Genomic DNA, 24,406 nt, shown 5'->3' with positions numbered 1-24,406 from the left:
AGTGTTATGGAGGGTCCTTACATTCAAACCTCCTATGTCAATCATTTGAGGGTATAGCATTTCTTAGTATCAAGGGTATCATGATATGGCATTGTTTTCCCTCATGGCGATACAATAGCAAATAAGAAGACAATAAAACAATTACATTGATTTCTAGCCCAGCCCTAGATGCAATAGATTCAGAACTGTCTAATTCATTATTAAATAGCAATAATGAAAGCTGGATATGTCAGGATTGGGGCAGCAGTTAATTGTTCGATTTATCTGATTGTTTGGGTATTCTCTGATTGCCACCATATCTACCTTGACCCCCATAATGGTCCGCACAGACCAAACCCGTGGCTTTTGCTGTGAGAACAAACGTTGGATACAACTCGGGGCCCAACGATGAAGTTCCTGTGCAGGGCATGGCCATATCCTTCGAAGCCAAAGACTTCCTGCATATCAAAGAGGTGAGCTTCTTCCCAGCCAAAACAACTGTGCGTGTGTGTGTGTGTGTGTGTGTGTGTGTGTGTGTGTGTGTGTGTGTGTGTGTGTGTGCACAACTGCGAGTGTGTGTGCAGACTGCGGTCAAGCCAGCCGACCCATCGAGATCGGCAGTCAAGCCAGCCGACCCAGTTTTTTGCTGTACCTGTTTATACTAGCCATTACGGTAATAGCGTCTCAGAACTAGTTTAAAATAAAAGCATTCGTCGGGTACATACAAAAAGACAGTCAATAAAAGCAAATACTATCAAAGGAAGTGTACGGCCGTTGTGATACTTACTTTAAAAATAAAAGCCCACCAAATATGAGACATATTACATATGATTTTGGATTTGATTTAAAAGGAAACGCCCTGTTATTCCAGACTCATTACACTTCAGGGTCATAGTTCACAACCCCATAGTGATACCCAAGAAGTTTCAGGATATTCTGATGTGTAGTTTCAAATTAAAAGCCCACAAGATATTGAAATATGAGACTTATTACATATGTTTTTGGTTTCGATTTAAAAGAAAATGCCCTGTTATTCCAGGCTCATTCCACTTCAGGGCGATAAGTCCAGACCCCATAAGGTCACCCAAGAAGTCTCAGGTCATTCTGATGTGTAGTTTCAAAATAAAAGCCCACTAGATATTGAAATATGAGACATATTAGATATGATTTTGGATTAAATTTAAAAGGAAACTCCCAGTTATTCCAGACTCATTCTACTTCAGGGTCACAGTTTAAGACCCCATAGTGTCACCCAAGAAGTTTCCGGATATTCTGATGTGTAGTTTCAAATAAAAAGCCCTCTAGATATTGAAATATGAGACATTAGATATGATTTAGATATGAATTTGGATTACATTTAAAAAGAAACGCCCTGTTATTCCAGACTCATTCCACGTCATAGTTCACAACCCCATAGTGATGCCCACAAAGTTTCAGGATATTCTGATTTGTAGTTTAAAATTAAAAGCCCACTAGATATTGAAATATGAGACTTATTACATATAGTTTGAAAGTACACATCAGAATATCCTGAAACTTCTTGGGTGACACTATGGGGTCGTAAACTGTGACCCTGAAGTGGAATGAGTCTGGAATAACAGGGTGTTTCCTTCTAATGTCTCAATAGACATTAGAAGGACCGACAGATATCTAATGGGCTTTTAATTTAAAACTACACATCAGAATATCCTGAAACTTCTTGGGTATCGCTATGGGGTTGTGAACTATGACCTTGACATGGAATGAGTCTGGAATAACAGGGCGTTTCCTTTTAAATTTAATCCAAAATCTAATCTAATGTCTCATATTTCAATATCTAGTGTGCTTTTAATTTGAAACTATACATCAAAATATCCTGAAACTTCTTGGGTGACACTATGGGGTCTTAAACTGTGACCCTCAAGTGGAATGAGTCTGAAATAACAGGGCGTTTCCTTTTAAATTTAATCCAAATTCACATCTAAATCATACCTAATGTCTCATATTTCAATATCTAGTGGACTTTTAATTTGAAACAACACATCAGAATGTCCTGAAACTGTTTGGGAGACACTATGGGGTCGTGAACTATGACCCTCAAGTGGAATGAGTCTGGAATAACAGGGCGTTTAATTTTAAATGTAATCCAAATCCATATGTAATAAGTCTCATATTTCAATTTCTAGTGGGCTTTTAACTTGAAACTATACATCAAAATATCCTGAAACTTCTTGGGTGACACTATGGGGTCTTAAACTGTGACCCTGACGTGGAATGAGTCTGGAATAACTGGGAGTTTCCTTTTAAATTGAAACCAAAAAAATATGTAATAAGTCTCATATTTCAATATCTAGTGGGCTTTTAATTTGAAACTAAACATCAGAATATCCTGAAACTGTTTGAGAGACACTATGGGGTCGTGAACTATGACCCTCAAGTGGAATGAGTCTGGAATAACAGGGCATTTCCTTTTAAATGTAATCCAAAATAATATGTAATATGTCTCATATTTCAATATCTAGTGGGCTTTTAGTTTGAAACCAAACATCAGAATATCCTGAAACTGTTTGGGAGACACTATGGGGTCGTGAACTATGACCCTCAAGTGGAATGAGTCTGAAATAACAGGGCGTTTCCTTTTAAATTTAATCCAAATTCACATCTAAATCATACCTAATGTCTCATATTTCAATATCTAGTGGACTTTTAATTTGAAACAACACATCAGAATGTCCTGAAACTGTTTGGGAGACACTATGGGGTCGTGAACTATGACCCTCAAGTGGAATGAGTCTGGAATAACAGGGCATTTCCTTTTAAATGTAATCCAAAATAATATGTAATATGTCTCATATTTCAATATCTAGTGGGCTTTTAGTTTGAAACCAAACATCAGAATATCCTGAAACTGTTTGGGAGACACTATGGGGTCGTGAACTATGACCCTCAAGTGGAATGAGTCTGAAATAACAGGGCGTTTCCTTTTAAATTTAATCCAAATTCACATCTAAATCATACCTAATGTCTCATATTTCAATATCTAGTGGACTTTTAATTTGAAACAACACATCAGAATGTCCTGAAACTGTTTGGGAGACACTATGGGGTCGTGAACTATGACCCTCAAGTGGAATGAGTCTGGAATAACAGGGCGTTTAATTTTAAATGTAATCCAAATCCATATGTAATAAGTCTCATATTTCAATTTCTAGTGGGCTTTTAACTTGAAATTACACATCAGAATATACTGAAACTTCTTGAGTGACACTATGGGGTCGTGAACTATGACCCTGATGTGGAATGAGTCTGGAATAACAGGGCGTTTCCTTTTAAATTTAATCCAAAATCATATCTAATATGTCTCATATTTCAATATCTAGTGGGCTTTTAATTTGAAACTAAACATCAGAATGTCCTGAAACAGTTTGGGAGAAACTATGGGGTCGTGAACTATGACCCTCAAGTGGAATGAGTCTGGAATAACAGGGCGTTTCCTTTTAAATGTAATCCAAAATAATATGTAATATGTCTCATATTTCAATAACTAGTGGGCTTTTAATTTGAAACTAAACATCAGAATATCCTGAAACTGTTTGGGAGAGACTATGGGGTCGTGAACTATGACCCTCAAGGGGAATGAGTCTGGAATAACAGGGCGTTTCATTTTAAATCTCCAATAAACTATTGGTATAAGCTTACATTTGTCAATTAGTTGGGCTTTTATTTTGCAAGTAAATATCACAACGTCCGTACATTTCCTTTGATAGTATTTGCTTTTAATGGCTGTCTTTCGGTATGTACCAGACAAAAGCTTTTATTTTGAAACTAGTTCTGATGCGCTGAGGCGCTATTACCGTAATGGCTAGTATATACAGGTATGGCAAAAAACTGGGTCGGCTGGCTTGACCGCCGATCTCGATGGGTTGGCTGGCTTGACCGCAGTGTGTGCAGGGGCGCAACTGCCTACTTTCTGGGGGTATGCAGACACATAGCAGGCGCCCCCCCCCCTTTGATCTGGGCACAAATTTGACCTAAAACACACTCTGATATTGAATCAACAAAATCATTTTGAGTGCACCAGGACAGATATCCAGTGTTTTTTTTAGAGGCAGCCTTTCTAAGATGCTCTGCCAGTGTAACATCGTACCGTGCTATGAGATCAAGGATACCCAGAATATTCCATTTCTAGGATTTCCTAAGTGTGCATTTTGTCCCCCTCAGTGGCAGGTTTCTTTCTACAAGGAAGAGTATGCAGTCGATCACTCGGGTCAACATGCTCTCTGCAATTCGCTGTCAATAGTTTTACCTAGGCATAAGCGGGATGCCAATTCTTTCCACATCAGATAAGCATTTATGTGGTAACCACTTGTTTCATGGTGCTTCAGTATCTTTGAAAGACACTGCCAGTTATTATACCCCACCACAAGGCGCGTGTCAACAACTCTAGCTTCACCAAAAAGCTTACATGCAAAACAATAGACTCTGTTAGAACTGTTGGAGTACAGTAACCAATAGGGGTGGGAAAAATAATCGATTCTTCGATGCATCGCAATACTGTGTAGAACGATTCAGTCTCGATTCAGATACGATAATAATCTTTTCTTTTTTTTTTTGTATTAACTTATTTACTTTTGGATTATTAACAGAGTTATAGAGTATCAACTTTATAACTCCGTTTTTACTGGGTCTGTTGACATAAAACAAAGAATTGCATAGAGATTGAAGTAAAACAAAATAACACAAACACGTTCCTTTATTTTTCTTGCTATTATCCGTTATATTTAGTAGGCTCCATTCTGATCAGTACACAGTTGCAAGACAACAGTAACCTGTTGTTTTACTAGTAGTAGATTTAGCTAACCTGATTATTTACAAGCCTCCTCTTGATACACTGACATAAAAACAACTGTCTTTCAACCACTTTGAAAAGCTTTCTTTCATCCCTGCGCACCCTTTCTCCTTCCCAATCTTTCTTTTTCTATGTTGTGACCCTGAGGGCTTTCTTCTCTGCCTCTCCGTATTGAGGTACGTGTCATCAGATGACAACGCGGTTCAAATGAAGACACTCTGGCGCTCGCCTCCAGGGCGTGATTGAGGGGGCGCCCACTGGAGCGCCGTGTGGGGAGAAGGGGGGAGGGAGGCGAAGGAGCGGGGGGGCGCCTTATCAGTGTCGTTCCTTCCTCTGTTATTGATCATCATATGTACACAAACGCTGTTAAATACAGAAAATGACGACTCCAATTTTTTTACTTCTATCGCTTTGGCGCCCCCTCTGGTGCGGCGCCCCTATGCGCCGCATATAGTGCATACCAACTTTTTGCGCCACTGTGTGTGTGTGTGTGTGTGTGTGTGTGTACGTGTGTGCACGAGGGCGAGCAAACAGAGGCAAAAATGCTTGTGGTTAAGGCAATTGTTACTGGGAGCTTTAGCATCTAGCATCGCATGCTGCCTTCCATAGAAGTACAACAACGACTGGTGGATTGGCCGGCTGGTGAAGGAGGGCTGCGAGGTGGGCTTCATCCCCAGCCCCGTCAAACTGGAGAACACCCGCCTGCTGCAGGAACAGAGGATGAGACAGAACCGACTCAGCTCCAGGTAACCTAAAGTACTTAACAGAGTAGGGGAAGTCATCCCACAGAGGACTCCTTTCAGAAACCAGGATCGTTCCACCTGTCGATACATTGCACAATGCAGTTTATTCTGATTGTTCTCGGTAGCTTCGACCCTTGAAGGACGAGCTCAGCAAGAACATTATTGCACTCAAACAATGTTATGTTGTTATATGTTATACTAATAAGCTGGTACATGAGATGATGCAATCAACTGAGAGAACATTCTGCCACCACAGTAAATCTGGAGGGAGCTCTAGCCTAGACGTCGCCACAGGGACCCGCAGACCCACCCCACCCGGCACAGGTGAGGTCACCCATACTGTTCAGTCACTTTGAAAGAGAGTGATAATCTATACAATCTGCATGCATACATTACCCTTGCACACACCCAAAACGTTCATGCGATTATTATTTTTTTCAAATCATATGAAGTGAGAGAGAACAAAGAGAGACTTGTGAGTGTACTCACAAAACCTGCATGCCCACATACATAGTACCTTTGAAAACACAACAATTAAAATTAGAAGCACAATACAGAACTCTTGCACAAGCACACTACTTGTGCATTCTTATTCATTCAATTTAAAATAACGATGCGATTCTAAATCCAAATGCTCGCTACATATCCAATAGATATTGAGATAATTTTAATGAATCCAGGCAATGGTTTATAAAATTTTGTAACATTTTGACATGGATGTATATATTTTATTTTAAAATATTTCACTCAGATTGTGCATACTATTTTGGGATATTTGGAAACCCCAATTAAAAAAATGTCAGACCTCATTTACTTAGTATAAACCCTGATTTATGTAAAAAAAAAAAAAAACGAATAGAATGGAAATGCTTTTTCAAATTGTACAATAAATATATTGAATGCACTATAAAAAGATAAAGAAAGAGGTGATTAAATAATGAACATGTTAAACAACAACATCAAAACAATACGAAATCTCAAAACAAAAAGGACACATAATAGTTACCCCACCCCCCCCAGAAAACCACAACTCACAGGTTTCCTGTAGACTGAACATTGGATACTTCTAGAACAACTAAGGAGTAAACATTTATTTTGACTGTGCATGCTTGCGTTACAGCGTTTGAAAGTTTGGATGATGTTCAAGGTAGGCAGATAAATTGTATTTATTTGCTTACCTTGATTGTTATCAAAACTTTCAAACGCATCAGTGGGCTCCGACTCCGAACCATGCTCTGAACTCTCTCTGAACTTTTCACAAGCAACTGTATCAGGTGCAAGGTTATCAACTGTATCAGGTGCAAGGTTATCAACTGTATCAGGTGCAAGGTTATCAACTGTATCAGGTGCAAGGTTATCAGCGAATTAACGATCATAGAATACTGCAGTGAGAACGTTGTAGGCAGATGTTACAGCTGTTACAGCTGTGGGCCTTAAACTCCTCTTCTGTCATTAAGAAATAAATACACTGTGGTCTAGTCTAGTGAGTAGACTAGACCACATCCGTTTGTTTTTTTGATCACTAGTATCAACAGAAAGTAATGGAATGAGAGGGGAGAAAAATGGATTTGCCATGACATTTCTTGCGTATACATGAGAGTGTGAGATGGATGCTGAAAGTGTGAGTGACCCGCCAGATGCGTGAGAGTGGGCAACCCTGGTTTAAGAATGGTTCAAGCTAATATCAGCAGTAAGCTGGCATCAGCCAGGGAGCTAACTTGGAGCATAAATGCATTGCATGAAATGAATTAATCAATATCATGAACCAATTAGCATCATACCTACAATTTCATATGACATATTTATCCAATAAATAAACTACCTAGCATAGTTAAAAATGATGAAACACACTGTCCTTACTATTAGAAACGACCACAGAGAGTTGAGCAGCGGCAGATCCCTAATATTCTCATGATTTTTACTGAGGATTTGAGACAAGGTGAGCTCAGATAGTGGCAACTTAATGTTATTCAAAGCAATCATTGTAGCCCTTCAGAATGAAAGGAACTAAATAACACTAACATTAAGTAGCCGGTTTTATTATAAGTTAGGCTATAAGCAGATTCAGAGGCTAATATCAATCATGTATAGTACATGCTTGTAGAGGGGTATGTCCATCAGCAGATAGTGAGCAAGAAGATGTGACAGAGGATGATGGAGGTGAAAAGAGTGAGGGAAATGAAGGCTACTCTAAGGGTGAGGAGAAGGAAGAGGCGAGGACAGAAGAGGAAGGGGAGAAAAGTGAGAGCACTGCAGACCAGCATTTGATGGACCCAGGACTATGGCCAGAGAAGCCTTACAGATCATTAGAGACACAGAATTGTTTGCAGACTGGCTTGTAAAGATGCAAAAGAGCAGACAAAGCCCAAATGGCACCCAAAGTAATGGAAGGCCATCCATTCCCAAATTATCTTCAGTACGTAAAATCAGCCTATTGGCGTTAGAGGCGTTTTTCCTTTTTTTTATGCATGAGATACATGGATCAAGAGAGGAAGAGTGTCCACAAAGACTGCTTTTGTATTAACACCAGACTTTTGTGCTTGAGCCCTGACTGTCGGACAGAACAAGCCTCTCATTTACGCTATCAGGTGGTAGGGTAATGTGGTTCCTGCTATGGGACTCTGCTCTACCCAATAACCGAGCCCAAATGATCCACAATGTCAAGATTCATGTATCAAGAAACGTATTTAAACCATATATTTTTTATGGACATAATACAAAAAGGGTCTGGGAATAGTTCATTGACGATATGCCATAGCTCTACTCATAGCTGAACCTCAATACCATTGGGGATATTATTCCTTTCCCCTGCGACACAACTCTTCATTCAACACATCTTTTCCACTCTGGCTTTTTTGTCATTCAATTTTAATTTCTTCGTATCTTTCTGTGAAGCACACCAATGACCCAACCTGCAATAATTTGGTTCCGCCCCATGTTGCTGTACCATTTCTCTGGTGCTTAAAATGCACATTGTCCCCTGTTGTTTGATATGGTCACGTAAAACCCGGTCAATGTAATCTCGGTTGCTCATTAGACTGTAATCTCAAAAAGTACACATTCTGTTTCTCTCAGCAGATCAGTCTGGCCTTGATCCTGTAGAAAGCATTTCCAAAAAAGGTTAAATTCTAGAACCAATCAGCATTCGAGTGGATGGTGGGTGCCACCCATTCAAGGCCAGACTGGTATTCATTGTGAAACGCAAATTAGGAATGTCTCACAAGGCCAACTCTTTAGACCTTTAGTAACCAATGTCTCTCGCTAAGACGATGCACCTTCCCTGTTGACTCCAAAACCTGTGACTGTGACATCTTTCTCTGTACCGTCCTTTGCTGTTTGTTTACTCCCACTGCATCTCACATGCTTTCATTCTATCTTTCTATCCTTTTACCATTTTCCCCTTTTCTTCTCTTGTGTTACTTTCTCCCCATCCTTTCCTCCATTCAACCCTACTACTTCCCACTCTTCCTTCTTCTTCTTCTCCTCCTCTCTCCCCTGTCTCTTGCTGTATTGCTGGTCTTTCTCTATGTATCACCCCCCTCCCACCCTGCTTCCCCTCCTCCCTCCCCCTCCCCAGCTCACGTCGACATGACCACCGTGACCTTTGATGTTGACCCTCTCGACCTGGACTTTGAGGAGCCCCCTGACAGTCAGGGGGACCCTCGCTCCCCTAAGGGCACCTCTGGCAGCGTCACGTCCCCACAAGCCAACGCACATCGGCTGCCCTTCTTTAAGAAGGTAACACTGCAGGTGTGGGAAACTGCATATGGATTCCCAGCCACAAGCTGGCCTTGCTAACGACTTCCCCCCCGCCCCCTGTTCCCCACCACCACCAACACCAACACACATGCACCCACCATGAACCCTCAGTCCGCTTGTCCTCTGAAATGCTTCCAGGCATTACTGCTTCTCTGCTTCCAGAATGTCACAGCTCTGTTGTTTCACTAACCCACCCCAAAATGGGCCGTTCTGAATGCCTGTTCCTGCATCTAACACTGATTGGCCCAGTTAGTTATGGATCTATAAAGGTAAGGCAAAGATGTGTTTGGATTTGGGTTGTTCATGTGTGTGTCAACCGGGAGAGGCAGGGCACTGAATTGCAAGCGTTTGTGCCGAGCCTCTCAAAGTCCCCTCTCGTCTGAGTGGGATATTAACACAATGTGAACTGTGTTTGTCCCTGTCTCCCCTGTCTTGCTAATCTTCTGGTGGGCCTTGTTTTGTGTGTTTGCTGAATGAATACCGTAGGTGGGCCAGCTAAACAGAAACAGAAATCGGTGAGTGTGTTTGGTTCTTTAATGACACTAATGCCGGACGCTTAACTCGAAATCCGTGGACAGATCACGGAAACACGCCGATTTCCGTGATGTGGCCACGGAATTCGCTCCAATGCAAGTTAATGACGCTGATGTTCCGTGGCTCACACACAGATCCCCGTTTCAACGAGCGAGTCGACCACGGGGGCTTAACTCAAAACCCGGGGTGGTCTCACTAAAACACTTAAATTGTCCTTGTTGTGTCCATGGAAGTTGCTCCAATGCAAGTAAATGACAATGATATTCCGTGGCACACACACAGATTCCCGTTTCAATCTGTCTGTGTGCCACATTTGACCACAGCGGGGGCTTAACTCAAAATCCGCGGTGGTCTGACGGAATCACTTCAATTGTCCGTGATGTGGCCACGGAATTTGCTCCAATGCAAGTAAATGACACTGTTATTCCGTGGCTCACACACGGATATCGGCGTGTTTCCGTGATGTGTCCACGGATTTCGAGTTAAGCGTCCGACCGTAGTCATTTCACAGATTCCTGTGAGACCATGTTGCCCAATACTGTCCTGACTCCCTTACCTGTTCACATTACCACTACCTTTTGCACGCTCCTGCGTAGTGTAGGGTGTCCCACTTGGACGATGGGTGTAATGGCAGTGGTATTTGGCCCTCGAGATGGTCCTATGAATGGGGCATCCATTCGTAGGACCATCCATGAATGTATCCATCCATGGCTACAGATGGTTGGTCCGCCACCACCGCAAAGAGCCAAAATGTAACCAGATCTTATCAATAAGTTAATCTTAAATGTTAACTTTTCTTAGTTTTGTTGATATGTCAGATGATAAAATCAGATGATGTGTAGTTAAGCTGTGTCAAAACCATGTAATTTACAAATGTAGCATTTGTGTGCCACAAGCCTACCACTACAGTAGTCAGTGGATGAAAGTAATTATTAAATTAGAATATTTGATGTATAAAGGGTTAGTATAGTTGCCGATGCTACTAGTGAGGTAAACGACTCTGCATTGTCAACCAATAATGTGCACTGAATCTGTCCCGTTTCGTAGTTTAGAGGTCGCTCAAAGCAGAGTGGTAGGGAGTAGGGACAGAATTGGAACAAGGCCTGACCTAACTCTCACCCCCCTAGTCAGCTTCCTCCTTCTCGACGCTGGCTTGCTCATCCATTTTTTGGTTTCATCTTGTAGACCCTTGCTGTAACAAAGAAATCTTCCAGAAAAAAATAATGTGAAGCCTAAAAACAAAATAAATTAAAACAAATGTCCTCCGTGGCTTTGTCAGTATGGGAGTGAGTATGGATGATGGACCCAAGGGCTGCACACCTCTGCACACTGATTGCTCAATGTACAACAGGTTTGGAGCCTCAGAAAATTTACTTTAGTTTCTGGTTGTCATAAGATTTGTATCATTCTTTGTCAGCTAGCAGCCAAAAGACACCAAAATATTGTTTCGTAACATATGGGTAGGTAGAATTCCGATACGTATTCACTGTTGTTATAACTTGTTCTCGCCTAACTTGTATAACTTAATCTCCATGCAGAGTTAATCATACGGTACAACCTGAGTAGATGACAGATTGAGGCAAAACAGCTATAGCTTCCGCCCAACCCAGTTCCTACACTCACACTCAAACCTATAAACATCTACAACCTGGTTGCTGTATGCCGGCAGGGGGTACAAGAGGGGTCCATTAAGTCCTTGTGTGGTTAGTGTGTATTAATTCATGTACGAGCGACCTTCAGCTCAATGGAAATGTCTGTATCTGCATGTGCATGTCTTGAATAACGGCTATGGACAGAGGTCCTTCATCCACACTTTCACCAAAGTCTGGAATGGCATTCCCCATCACATTAGAGTATTACAATCCATCACACAGTTCAAAAAAGCATATAAACTGTTACTCCTCAACACATACACTTGCAAACACTGACTTTTATAGATCACAGTCTATGCTCAGTCTGCTGTCCATATGATTGTCCTACTGATGTTTGACGTGCTATGTCCCTGTTATGTGTTGTATGTAAATGTGACGTGCGATGTGCCTTGTCCCTGTTACATGTGCTGCAGAACAGGAACCTGCTGGAAATCAGCTATTTTACTGAGACAGGCCCGTTTTATATTGTAACTTTGTTACTTCTAACACTTTCCTGTATAATAAATAAAAAGAAAAGAAAGATGAGTATACCCGTGAGTGTGTGTTTTGTGTGTGCTCTTGCGCGAGCATTTCGAGAGCGGACCTGTGCGTTCCATTGCTTTCATATTCCCCTCTCTCATTGAACCTTGGAGCAGATGGAGCACGTTCCCCCCTACGACGTAGTCCCATCCATGAGGCCCATTATCCTTGTAGGACCCTCGCTGAAGGGTTATGAGGTGAGCCTTACACCACACCAAGCCCAAACTGCACACATTACTGCCCCAGAGCCACCAGTCTCCCTAATCCTCATGCCTCGTGGTTTCCAGGTGACTGACATGATGCAGAAAGCGCTCTTTGATTTCCTGAAGCACAAGTTTGAGGGCAGGTAGGAGAAAGATGTGAACCAATTCAATCACTAATTGATACCGTACCACTTGACAATCCCTCCATCCCCCCCCTGCACTTTGAAAGATTAAACCCTGGCCCTATTGCACATCTCCCATGCATATCTAGTTTTAATATTATATATATTTATAATATTCTTAATTTCTGTTTAAAATTTATTTTATTCTATTGCATTTTATTTCTTTTTCAAGAACAGAAAATACAGAGAATGTCACGCAAACATTTAATTGCACATCCTGTACGAGAATGTGACAAATAAAAACCTTTATGTCTTGAATCTTGATTAAATGGCGGTAGAACTTGAACCAGGTTCTGATCCCCCGACCACCAACCCACTGACTCTCTGATTGTGCTTGCAGGATATCCATCACTAGGGTGACGGCGGACATCTCCCTGGCCAAGCGCTCCGTCCTCAACAACCCAAGCAAACACACCATCATCGAGCGGTCCAGCACCCGCTCCAGCCTTGGTAGGTACTTACCCACCGTGGCGGAGCCGGGTGGGATACTGGGTTAAACCGCCCACTCCCTGAAGTAGAGGACATGATTTAAAGATCAAGCAAAAGGAAAATAAAAATATCGATGTATTTTGTTGCATTTTTTACTTGTTGGAATCTTAAGATTCCGGAATAACGTTCTTTTAACATTCCTTTTTCCTTTTAATTTAAATGAAAATGGACTATGGGTTATAAAGTGGAAAATTATTTAGATATTGATGATTTTCAGAATTCCAACAGATCAGCAGAAGATTGATATTCCATGTAGTAGATAGATAGTGATTGAGTAAAATATAATTTGGTAAAGAGATGTTAGCTTTCTCGAGCTAGGATTTTTTTAAAGGTGACATATTATAGCAGGTGTGAGTGTGATTGGTCATTACCACACCTGGTGGTATAATAGGTAAGATTTAAGTTCCTTACACCCTTGCCAGTCATTTTCAATTTCTGTTACTACTGAAACTTTATGAACCCCCCTGAAATCTATTGTTGGCTAGACCACAACGTTCAGTTCATTATTTCACCTGGGTATATCTCGATATAAAGGAAAGGATTTTGTTTCTCAATGGAGAGTAAGGATAAGGATAATGGCGTGCAAATACCTTTCCATCCTCTATGTGGTTTTTATCCGTACATGTGATTTCCATCTTCATTTGACCTTCACTATCTTTTTTTAAGTGCTAAAATATTTCTTGTTTTTTAATAAGCAGGGTCCGTAGCAGAACTAAGATCAGGAAATGGTTTTGTTTGTGTTTACTGGAGTAATAGAAAACTGTTTATAAACAAAACAACATAGATAGAATACCATTTATTGCTAAATTTGTAATTTAGAATACAGGTTTTACTTTTACTTGATTAAGTGTCCACTCTGGGACATTTTAGGTATTGCTTGGCTATTCGATATGAAACATAATGTCATACCATAATGACCTGTCAAGGCAGCCAATGCAGAACGGATTCATATTTCATCCAAAACCAAACCCTCCGTATGGCCCTAGCAGTAGGGCTCAGCCATGATCCTGCCATACCCCAACTGCTCAATCCGAGTCTTATGATGTGGCCTCTTGTCTCTCTCTGTTCATCCTGTCTTCCTTGCCCTTCGCCGGCCCATCCCATCCCTCCCATCCGCCCGTCCGCTTGCCGTGCAACCCCCCCCCCCCCCCCCCCACACCTCTCCACCCCACTCTTGACCTCTCCACCTCTCCAGACGTGTTGGGTACGTATGACCTCTCCCTGGCAGGAACAAAAGCACACTGCATCTCTCCGTTCCCCACTCCATCCTTTGTCTTGTTCCAACATGCCATGTTTGTCGGCACATCTTCATTTTCGTCTGCTTGCCTGTCATGTCTCTCTCACAACATCTCTCAGGTCTTAAGTTGATGATTACAAAAAAAACAAAGAGTGGGGTGACATTCCATCCTCTGGCAGCCATCATTCCACTGCATTATTTGCAATAGATGAATATAATAATGGTGCTCCAGTGCCATGCAGGAGATCCCGCTGCTAGTGTGTGTGGAGATGGACGGTTGAACATCGATTGTGCACACTGATTGCTCAATGTTTGGCCGCTACTAACCTGCAACCAAATTTGTCTACAACTTAGACAAATTCCAATCAAATGTGTTGACGTGGCATAAAGCATTGAACTTGAACTTGAAATGTTGTCCATCCTCCACCCGGGCAACAGGGTCTTTCCCCATCTCCCTCATGGAGCATGGGGCCTTTGGCTCCTGCACTGGCTGGGCGAGGGGTGGCTGGGCCTGGGGTGCTGCAGGCTGGATGCAGTGGTGGCTAGCCGCAGATTGTCACGCTGGTTCGATTTGGCTGTGTCTAAATGGAACTCTCCATCCGCTTCAATACTCTTCTTGTCGATAGTCGCCGACGTGCATGAGACAGTAACACTAACATGCCGGTTATATGCGTGTGTGCAACGTGCAAAATAATGAATTAACTAAATCCACATTGAAACAATCGATTTTTGAATTGAGCTCTCAACTTAGTCAACAGATGTTAAATCTCACTGTCTGTTTGCCTGTTTTTTGGATGCTTTCTCTCCACCGGGACATCCAGCCGAGGTGCAGAGCGAGATCGAGCGTATCTTTGAGCTGGCTCGTACCTTGCAGCTGGTGGCCCTCGATGCAGACACCATCAACCATCCCTCTCAGCTGGCAAAGACCTCCCTGGCCCCGATCATCGTCTACATCAAAATAGCATCTCCTAAGGTATGGACAGAAAATTAAAATTCTGCGTACCGCTTACATCTGTAAATATATCTGTGAATATCTGTCAATATTCTATAACACTCCGGGTGCTCTGGCCGGAGTCCTGGAGCTCTTTATCTACATAATATCATATTATACATATATATCTATATCATATAATATATATTATCATGGCCAAAAGCTGTATCTCCAGACGATATTATGAATCTCAAAAGACTGTGTCGGGTTCTCCGACGTCTCTGGTTCTTCCACTTCCCCATCAATCAAAGGTAGAAGGTAGAAACGCAACATGGAGGAGAAAGGGATTGTCGCCCGCGATTGTCTCCCGCCGGAGCCCTGCTGCCCGCTGACGAGGCACCACTCTCTCGGAAGCGGGCAGCGTGCCTCGCTGCGGTTGGGGGGACCTCGGCGGTGGGGCCTTGCGGCGGTGTTGCTTCGCGGCGGCGGGCAGCGGGGCTCCGGCAGTAGACAATCGCAGGCAACAATCCCTTTCTTCCTCTTTGGCTGTGATAATACATATTATCACGGCTAAAAGCTGTGTGCGCCTCCAGACGATATTATGAATCTCAAACGACTGTGTCTGAAGTAGACTGAACCACGACATGGAGGAGAAAGGGATTTTGCCCGCAATTGTCTCCCGCCGGAGCCCCGCCGGAGCCCCGCCGGAGCCCCGCCGGAGCCCCGCTGCCCGCCGACGAGGCACCATCGCCTCGGAAGCGGGCAGCGTGCCTCGCGGCGGTGGTGCCTCGCGGCGGTGGTGCCTCGCGGCGGTGGTGCCCAGCGGCTGCGGGCAGCGGGGCTCCGGCGGGAGACAATCGAGGGCATCAATCCCTTTCTCCTCCATGTCGCAGTTCATATACTTCAGGGAGTCAAAGCAAAAGTTCCTTTCCCCCAATTCCTTCTCCACCATGGCTGAGATAACCCCCACTACGAGTCTCGTTGTGGAAATACCAGATACGTCAGAGAACACAACGTGTTAAGTGCCATAGCACCAACAGCAGAACTGTTATCCAAATAACAAAGAAGTGTACAACAGTCGTAGCTCATTGTCTCATTGGCGGACCAAATTCTCTGGGCGGGCAAAGCAGAGAAGGGGAGGTAACATTAACTTATGATCTGCATTGAATATGGCAAGGATGTAAGCATGCTTCTTGACAGCAGTTTATGTAATGTGTCGGCCACATCTGAAGATATTGAGTTGTGTTGTGTTGATCTAGGTGCTTCAGAGACTCATCAAGTCAAGAGGAAAGTCCCAAGCCAAGCACCTGAACGTGCAGATGGTCGCTGCGGACAAGTTGGCCCAATGCCCTCCTGTGAGTTCCTTTTTGTGACCCTTAACCCATCTCAAAACAAACCTTACAATACATTGTACAAAAAGGTGTCTGGGCAAAGCAATATGTACAACTTTTAGGATATGAGTAACAGGCAAAACAGCTTATAAACTTAATGAATGAAACAATTGAAAAACACAAAATAGAAACAGGACCAAGTGAACTAATTCTGACGTTTGTGCCCAGGAACTGTTTGACATCATCCTGGACGAGAACCAGCTGGAGGATGCCTGTGAGCACCTCGCTGACTACCTGGAGGCCTACTGGAAGGCTACCCACCCCCCGAGCAGCAACCCACCCAACCCCTTACTGAACCGTACCATGGCCACAGCCGCCCTGGCCGCCTCCCCAGAACCGGTCTCTAACCTGCAGGTACAGGTGCTCACCTCCCTGCGCAGAAACCTGGATATCTGGCCCGGCCTGGAAGGCCACGTCGAGGGGAAGGAAGATGAGCACACTCTCTAGTGGCCCGCTGGGGGGGGTGGGGAAGGAAAGGAGAGAAGAATCCGGCTACGTCAGAACATAAGCTCTGCATATGTGCTGCGCCGCTGCCTTCCCGTTTAGATAAGGGAAAGGAGCGTTCCCACGATGATACATCCTGCCGATAGCAACAACATAAAACACAACTGGGAACTGTGCAGATAGGTATAGTTGCGAGGATTGGGGTACAAACAAGAATACAAGACAAACACCTTCTCTCTGACTCATTAGTCGTAGTTCCTGTTCTCCTGGTTTACATGGGTGTGATCTGGCCAGCCACCCACAGAAATGCAGCATATTGCTAACCTTTTTGATCTAACCAGTTTGCTGTTATCAATAGTCAACACCAATTTCAGGAAAAGGAAGAGCTTTTCTCCACACCTTGTTAGGCAGGCTCGAGCAGTCTCCGTACAATGCAATTAATAAAGTTAAGCCCAGAGCATATTATGAAATCTTTGGGATGCAAATGTTATTTGGACTAGGTCTTAAGAAAGAGTGGCCGGCATAGATTTGTCAGAGCGGCTCATGGGATGCTAATGTCAGCCATTTGGTAGAGACTTCTTTCCAAAGCATTGCTGTGATATTTTTCTATCAAACCACAAACCCTGTAATGCAAATGGCATGCCCATACACAGGACCTCTGGAAGCACTCTGTCCTAATCTATCTGACTCTTTTTTATTTGAACAGCAGGATGCAGAACGACTTTGATTAATGCTTCCATAGAAAAGTCTCGAGAGTTGTTCAAAGAGGCAGCCAGAAAATAGCAGAATAGGGCAAGATTTGAAAAAAATACCAATCACAACCAACATTAAACAATAATGAAATGGCTGCTTTCTCTCTGCTCCCTCCAACCCTACCGTACACTGCTATTAATATGATTTACATTAAGTACCTATGATTGACAGGCAAGATGGACTCCTTGAACCAATCAGGGTATAGATGTCAGTAATTGGTCACAGTCTAAACTCAAAATTGTCTCATACAGAGTTATGCGTAGTAAACCAGAACAGATATTCTTACAGAGCATTTCACTCAGTCATAGTTGACCGATGCCATCAACTTACCTTATGTACCTACCTACAGCACCATTAACTGCCTGGGAATGTGTAATAGTTTGGAGGGCGAATCATTGCTAAATGTGATGTTAAAGATTGGATGCATGTGAGGTGTGTATAACTGCTAATTGTATTAATACTGATCTTTTTATTGAGGATAATGTTTCAAAAATTACAAATGCCGTGTTTCCATCCAACTTTACCTGTTTTTCAGAATTAAATTGATATAATTTCTTTGTGAGGGCCATTGGTCATGTTAGACTGTCCAACAAAAAATAGAACCTCATTCACAGGATCACCCCCACTTACAGTGTGTGGATATGGATGGCAACCCAGCTACGAATAACTTGTTTTGCATGAATGCTAATATTTAGACAATAAGAAACATGCCTATTACTGGCTTATCTCTGTTGTCTCCCTCATAACTGCATGGCTTTGCTTTACCGTTTGTCTCTCTGCATGCAATGTGTGTGTGTGTGTGTGTATGTGTGTGTGTGTGTATGTGTTTGTTTCCACAACACATGGGTATGGCTGAATCCAGGGACCCTACCTGTTACCAGGAGAACAGAAGAGAGAAATTCCTCTAACAGAGTGCGGTGGGAGTGGCAGTCTCCATGACTACGTGACAGACCTTGGGGGAAAGCCTCAACCCCCGCCTCAGCAACATCCCCAGCAACAGAAGACAAACCTGCGGTCCTCGCGTGGCCAGCTGCGGAGCGGCAGTGGGCGGGGCCTGTCCCGGCAAGACACCTTTGACTCGGAGACGCAGGGCAGCCGCGACTCGGCCTACACTGAGGCCGGCGATTCGTGCATGGACATCGAGACGGATCCCTGCGAAGACCCCCAGCCCTACGGCGGAGGAGGGGGGGGCCTGCGCCCGGCGGCACACCACAGCCGCCAGGCCTCCTGGGAAGACGAGGGGGCGGAGCCGGACCAGGAGAACCTGAACCAGCCCGCCATGCCCAGCCAGCAGCCGCGTCATGGACGCGGCAAGCTGCGGGAGCGCTACTGCCAGGACACGTCCGAGACGGGGAACAACGTGGGTCGCAACAAGAACCAGGACGACTGGGGGAGGGATGTTTACATTCGCTAAACACGTGACCTCAACCCCCACCGCACTACACCACCGTACCAGTATAGAAGGGTTGATGGCAAGGGTGGGGAGGTGTGTTGAAAGGGAAGTAGGTCAAGTGTGGATTTTGGAGCCTTTTCAAGCAGCACTATGATTTTATTCATATTTTTGTTCACTTTAGAGTACAGTGTAAAGAAACACATCCCCTGTCATCCTGAACATGTTATTTTAGCAATTCAATTAATTTGTTGGAATTTATATAACGTACCGGTCTGTTGTAGGTCTTTTTGTCCCGCCCTTCCTTACATAAATACTGCATGAACCCCACTGAATTTAATTGGAAGCACGACACAGGGTTGTTTTTTAGGCTTAACTCTTTGGTCAAAGTGCACAAGGTGAAGGCTTACCAAGCCTTGGCCACCCCTGTCCTCGGCTGTCTTAAACAGGGTCTGAGATCATCATCCTCATGTACAGTGTGGGCTTTCTCTTTCCTTCTTTCAACTCCCACTTACTCGATTGCTGCTGGAATGAAACGTTTTTTCAATTGATTTATTTTGAATGTGGGGAATAGATTTTCAGACCTTCCATTATGAAAACACCCAGACCTTAAAACGATTATCTAGTGGGGAGGTTGAAACAGTAAGGAATTGTCGACTTGGTTTCACACATGGCAACTCCCTCTCTCTCTCTCTCTCTTCTGGATCGACCTGGTAAACTAATTGTACTTACTGTTTACGTCAAACGCCTTCTTGCACGTTGCTCTAGGTTTTGCGGGTGCTGCAAGGCAATAGCTTTGGTCACTGTCGTGTTCACTCATACATCGGTTTCAATGGCTACATTCAGACTGACTTCATGCCCAAATGAGACGTTTACACACATTCACACATGCCTTGACTCAACAAAAACGGACGAACAACAAACTCACAAACATTTCTATAGAACCATCTCATGTAGATCGCTTACATTCGGTAGGAATGTATTGGTGTGTGATTGAAGTCTCCTGCCTTATTCACCGACATCACACGGCGCACAACCCCAATCCAGAAGTGCCGAAATGTCTCTCCAAGCCATGGCTGCCTACATCGAGGTAGGATGTCTTAACCGTCTAAAACTTGTTTGCATACCATGTGTGTGTCTTTGTCTATTGTCTATTGAACCCTCAACACCATAGCCCTCAACGGTTGCTATACAGAACATTAAGTTTTTTTTTGCAATAGCTTTGTTCATGTTTTATTGCTTACTGAAGAAAACTTTTTTTAATTTCTATATATATATATATATATATATATATATATATATATAATATATCCAAAAAATATTTAGTGTGGTGATGTACTCACTAAATCCCCAACTGCTAGAAAAAGTATTCAGTTCGTGTTTTTTTTTCTTGTCTTTAGTGATGGTAGATAAGATGAGTACCACGCTTGACAGGAAGACAGGTGCAATCTAAGTGTCTCGGAAGGAGACTTTGGCCTGGTTTGTCTTGAGTCAAATAAATATTAAATTATGATCGATAAATAACGTTATTGTTGCATTATCGCAATTGTTTAAAAAAATAGATATCATATGTATCATTGGTGCCTGATTGTAGCTACAATATGCTTTGTCTGCCTTTCATTTTTAATCTGTGGATAAATTCGTATTTTAAGTAAAAATTGAAATCAGAAATATTGTGTTGTCTTTTTTTTTGACGAGGTGTCAACACGGTATTTGATAGATGATAGATACTTTTAATAACCCTTAAAAGGAAATTACACTGCCACCGCAGCTTTGAGGAACACGACACAGAGAAAAAAACAGAACATAAAACAGGTCTTGTCAGTATGATCCGTTGCTCCAATTCCATGCAAATATTTGAACTTGTGGCACACCTGTGTATCTTAAAGGTACGGCCACACTGAACACGTTACGCGCGTTACTGTGCGTTCACACCAAACGCGACGGGGTGACAGGATCCCATACAAAGTGAACGTATAGACGAGTATCGGGCGAATTTTTCGCGAGAGAAAACCGGCGTCAAGTTTTGATTTGTCGCGCCACACTTTCGCCGTGCACAGGCGAGCGCGTCCACGAGGATTTGTGGCGCGACAAATTCACTCGAGTTGAAGTATTTGAACTTTGACGCGAATTTCGCGTGATGACTGCCAATCAGCGTTCAACAGCGTGGCCACTGACTCACATGTGTAACGTAACAGCCAATCAGCGTTTAACCGTCAAACTCAGTGCAGTGCAGTCCGGGGTGAACTGCAGCATGGAGGAGAAAGTGAATGTTGCCGTTCGCGACTCCCGGAGCTCTATATATAATAGTATATTATATAATTGTATGTATAATATCACCGCCAAAAGCTCTGTGCGCCTCCAGATGGCCGTAGCGTGGGGAGCTCTCATAGGGATTGGGCTTCTGGGGGTTTGTTTACCGTCGTTGCTATGGTTTCCGGTCTTGTGTGTTCCAACGGTTTATTAGGTAGGCCCATCTAATAAATCTCTGTCTAATCAATACTTCATTCACTGCCTCTTCCGTGGTCATTACAATATTATGAATAGACTGCGTCGGGTCCTCCGACGTCTGTCCCTCTTCCACAAAAGGTAAAGACATGCAATGGTGGTTATGTTGTTGTGGCGCGACAAATTCGACAAAACTTGCACAGCGACAGATTATAATTTGTGGCGCGACAAAACTTCGGCAACAATGCGACAATGTCGGCGTCTAAATAGTGGCGTTTTATGGCGGGGTTGGCTTGCCATACAAGCCATCCCCGCCAGAAAACGCCATAATTTAGTCGCGTATCACCTTCATTACGCCGTAAAAAACGCTGTAAAATGTAGAAAAACACCGTATTTTACGCCGTCATGCGCACAAAAACGGCGCATTCTACGCCGCAATTAAGCCTTTCAAGAGCGCGCGTAAAAAGCGCAGTTTTGAACATCATACCGTGCGTAAAATACGCCGCGTTTGTGCACATCACAACGGCGTCTCTCTAGTATGCTAATAATCTCCGCCCTTCTTTTCTCTCAGCCAATGCATTTTAAGTGTTTGCGCCCAATCGCTGAACAAGACAAGCAGACCAAATCAGTTTAGCACGGATCTGCTTTGAGGAGTTTCCCTCTCATTTGTTGTTAGTTGTAGCGTCATATAGATATATATTAGTAAATCCAGTTCCAAGAGTGTGGTCACCGTGGCCGTGGTCTAATCGATAGAGACGCTTGCTCTGTAGGCAAAAAAAATGCATATAAAGACGTTTCAAACGTTCCATCGAGTCTCCGCATTCTACAATGGCCAGCTTCATTGTTTCCCATGGGAGCATGCGACTTAGTCTGCGAGTGAACGATCTGAAACTAAATCGGAAACTAGATTTCTTCTTCGAAGGTTGTGCTCCACACAGAACCTCCTCACCTTCATAACGGAGCACTTCGGGGCACCAGATTGCTTGAGAGCGATACTGATCGCGTCGTGTGTCTTTCCAGTGTCCAGTTTATTCCTTTCGCCCTTTTTCAGTTTCAAAACCAAATCAGAAAAACCCAAAAACAATCCTGTTAATGTTCTTTTCTGATTTTGTTTTAAATCGGAATATTCAAAGAACGAACCATACACGGATTCTCCTACCTCATCAATTTACTGACACACACAATGTGTGGCAGTAAAGTGACAGGATCATTCCATAGACAAAAATCTTTCCATATAACTCATTTAATTTATGAGGATAGTCATTGCACAGCTGTAACCAAGTATTCTCATTATAGCCTAGTTATAGCCTAGTTTTGCATATTTATACATTGTATCCTATTTTCATATTTCATGTGGCATCTGTATTTTTATGTAGGCTACAGCATCTGTATTTTAAATTTAGCTTATATCTTCTTTTTACACTTTACCTTTTGCTGAGGTGGGCGCTGTATTAGCCTACTGTATAGGCTGTCTGTATTTGTGTAAGAGTTATTTGTATTGTGTAACCTGCTGGATTATGAAAGTTAGTTTGGGGTAAATAAAGTGTCTGTCTGTCTGTCTGGGGGAAAATGCCGTGAAAAATGTACGCACGGTGCGTTCAGGATTAGGACTGATATAGCATATGTCGGCCTAGGCCTAATCAATCGGGTTTTAATATTTGAAGCATTAATATTAGTCTATTTTTTTCGTAGGCTACTCTGCTGTTGGCCTTGATGGGGAGATATTTTTTTGCTTCCATGCACAAATAGTTGAATCCAACAACATTCCTGCGTCTCCCCCTCCTACAGACTGTTCATCAGTGTCTCTCTCTATGGCTCCCTCTCACTCCTTTCCACTGTGTATTTATATCGATTGAACAAGGTAGGATGTAACGATAACTCCACGAAAATAAAGGCTCATGGCTGTAATAATTTAAATATAATTAACTTATAAAGCGTGTAACAAGACACCTAGATGATCTGGCTGGCTGACTAAAAAGGCACTGAATTTGGAACTTATAACACAGGAGGTCTGGCTTGCGGACTAAAAAGCATTGCGATCATAAAAGCGTGACCATCTGACAAAAGCACAAATCTGCGTTGAAACTGCATTTACTAATATCTATATGACGCTACAACTAACGCCAAATGAGAGGAGATCTGTGCTGAACTGATTTGGTCTGCTTGTCTTGTTCAGCGATTGGGCGCAAACACTTCAAATGCATTGGCTGAGAGAAAAGAAGGGCGGAGATTATTAGCATACTAGAGAGACGGCGTATTTTACGCCGTTGTGATGTGCACAAACACGGCGTATTTTACGTGCTTTTTACACACGCTCTTGAAAGGCTTAATTGCGCCGTAAAAAGCGCAGTTTTTTTGCGCATGACAACGTAAAATACGGCGTTTTTCTACATTTTACGACGTTTTTTACGGCGTAATGAAGGTGATACGCGACTAAATGATGCCGTTTTCTGGCGGGGATGGCTTGCATAGTTTTTCTACATTTTACGGCGTTTTTTACGGCGTAATGAAGGTGATACGCGACTAAATGATGCCGTTTTCTGGCGGGGATGGCTTGCCATAATATTAAAGTTCTTCAGAACGCGTGCTGAAACGCGTAAAATAACGTAGAATTAAGTCCCCCTGGGTTTGCCATATAATCTAACGCGCGTAATGCGTTCAGTGTGGCCGCACCTTAAACCCTTTAGTACATAATTTTTCCTCATAAAGGCCAGTAACGATGCTTATCCGGAGTTCATAAGGAAAATAATGTTGATATGATAGAGATTATACATTAACATTGCCTATTTTCAAGCCTAGAGGGACGTCGTGCCTATCTATTTAACTACCAGCTGGGGTCTGCTCAGGAAGTAGAGCGGGTTGACTAGATCGATGCCCGGCTCCTGCTAGCTGAGTGTCGAGGTGTGTGTGTCCCTGAGCAAGAC

The 24,406-nt window shown here is 43.1% G+C and overlaps 1 protein-coding gene across 4 annotated transcripts in view; it reads left to right on the top strand.

Moving 5' to 3' along the window:
• cacnb1 (calcium channel, voltage-dependent, beta 1 subunit) overlaps nt 1-21,891 on the top strand; it is a 55,146-nt gene extending 33,255 nt beyond the window's left edge. The window contains exons 4-14 of one of the 4 annotated variants that reach the window (XM_056582773.1): nt 330-452; nt 5,417-5,553; nt 5,807-5,874; nt 9,796-9,824; nt 12,131-12,211; nt 12,302-12,360; nt 12,740-12,849; nt 14,947-15,098; nt 16,316-16,411; nt 16,616-16,801; nt 18,507-19,143. In XM_056582773.1, the coding sequence (XP_056438748.1) occupies nt 330-452; nt 5,417-5,553; nt 5,807-5,874; nt 9,796-9,824; nt 12,131-12,211; nt 12,302-12,360; nt 12,740-12,849; nt 14,947-15,098; nt 16,316-16,411; nt 16,616-16,801; nt 18,507-19,058 (1,593 nt within the window). In that variant the 3' untranslated portion in view covers nt 19,059-19,143. Of the gene's footprint in view, nt 1-329; nt 453-5,416; nt 5,554-5,806; nt 5,875-9,127; nt 9,301-9,795; nt 9,825-12,127; nt 12,212-12,301; nt 12,361-12,739; nt 12,850-14,946; nt 15,099-16,315; nt 16,412-16,615 lie in introns of all 4 variants that reach the window. The other 3 variants (XM_056582763.1, XM_056582750.1, XM_056582756.1) reach the window with 3 other exon arrangements.
• Nucleotides 21,892-24,406: the final 2,515 nt, after the last annotated feature.

The sequence above is a fragment of the Gadus chalcogrammus genome, chromosome 2, assembly GCF_026213295.1.
Source record: "Gadus chalcogrammus isolate NIFS_2021 chromosome 2, NIFS_Gcha_1.0, whole genome shotgun sequence".
Classification (NCBI taxonomy): domain Eukaryota; kingdom Metazoa; phylum Chordata; class Actinopteri; order Gadiformes; family Gadidae; genus Gadus; species Gadus chalcogrammus.
The sequence above is the reverse complement of the archived record's forward strand: the minus strand, read 5'-3'. Positions and strand labels throughout refer to the sequence as shown.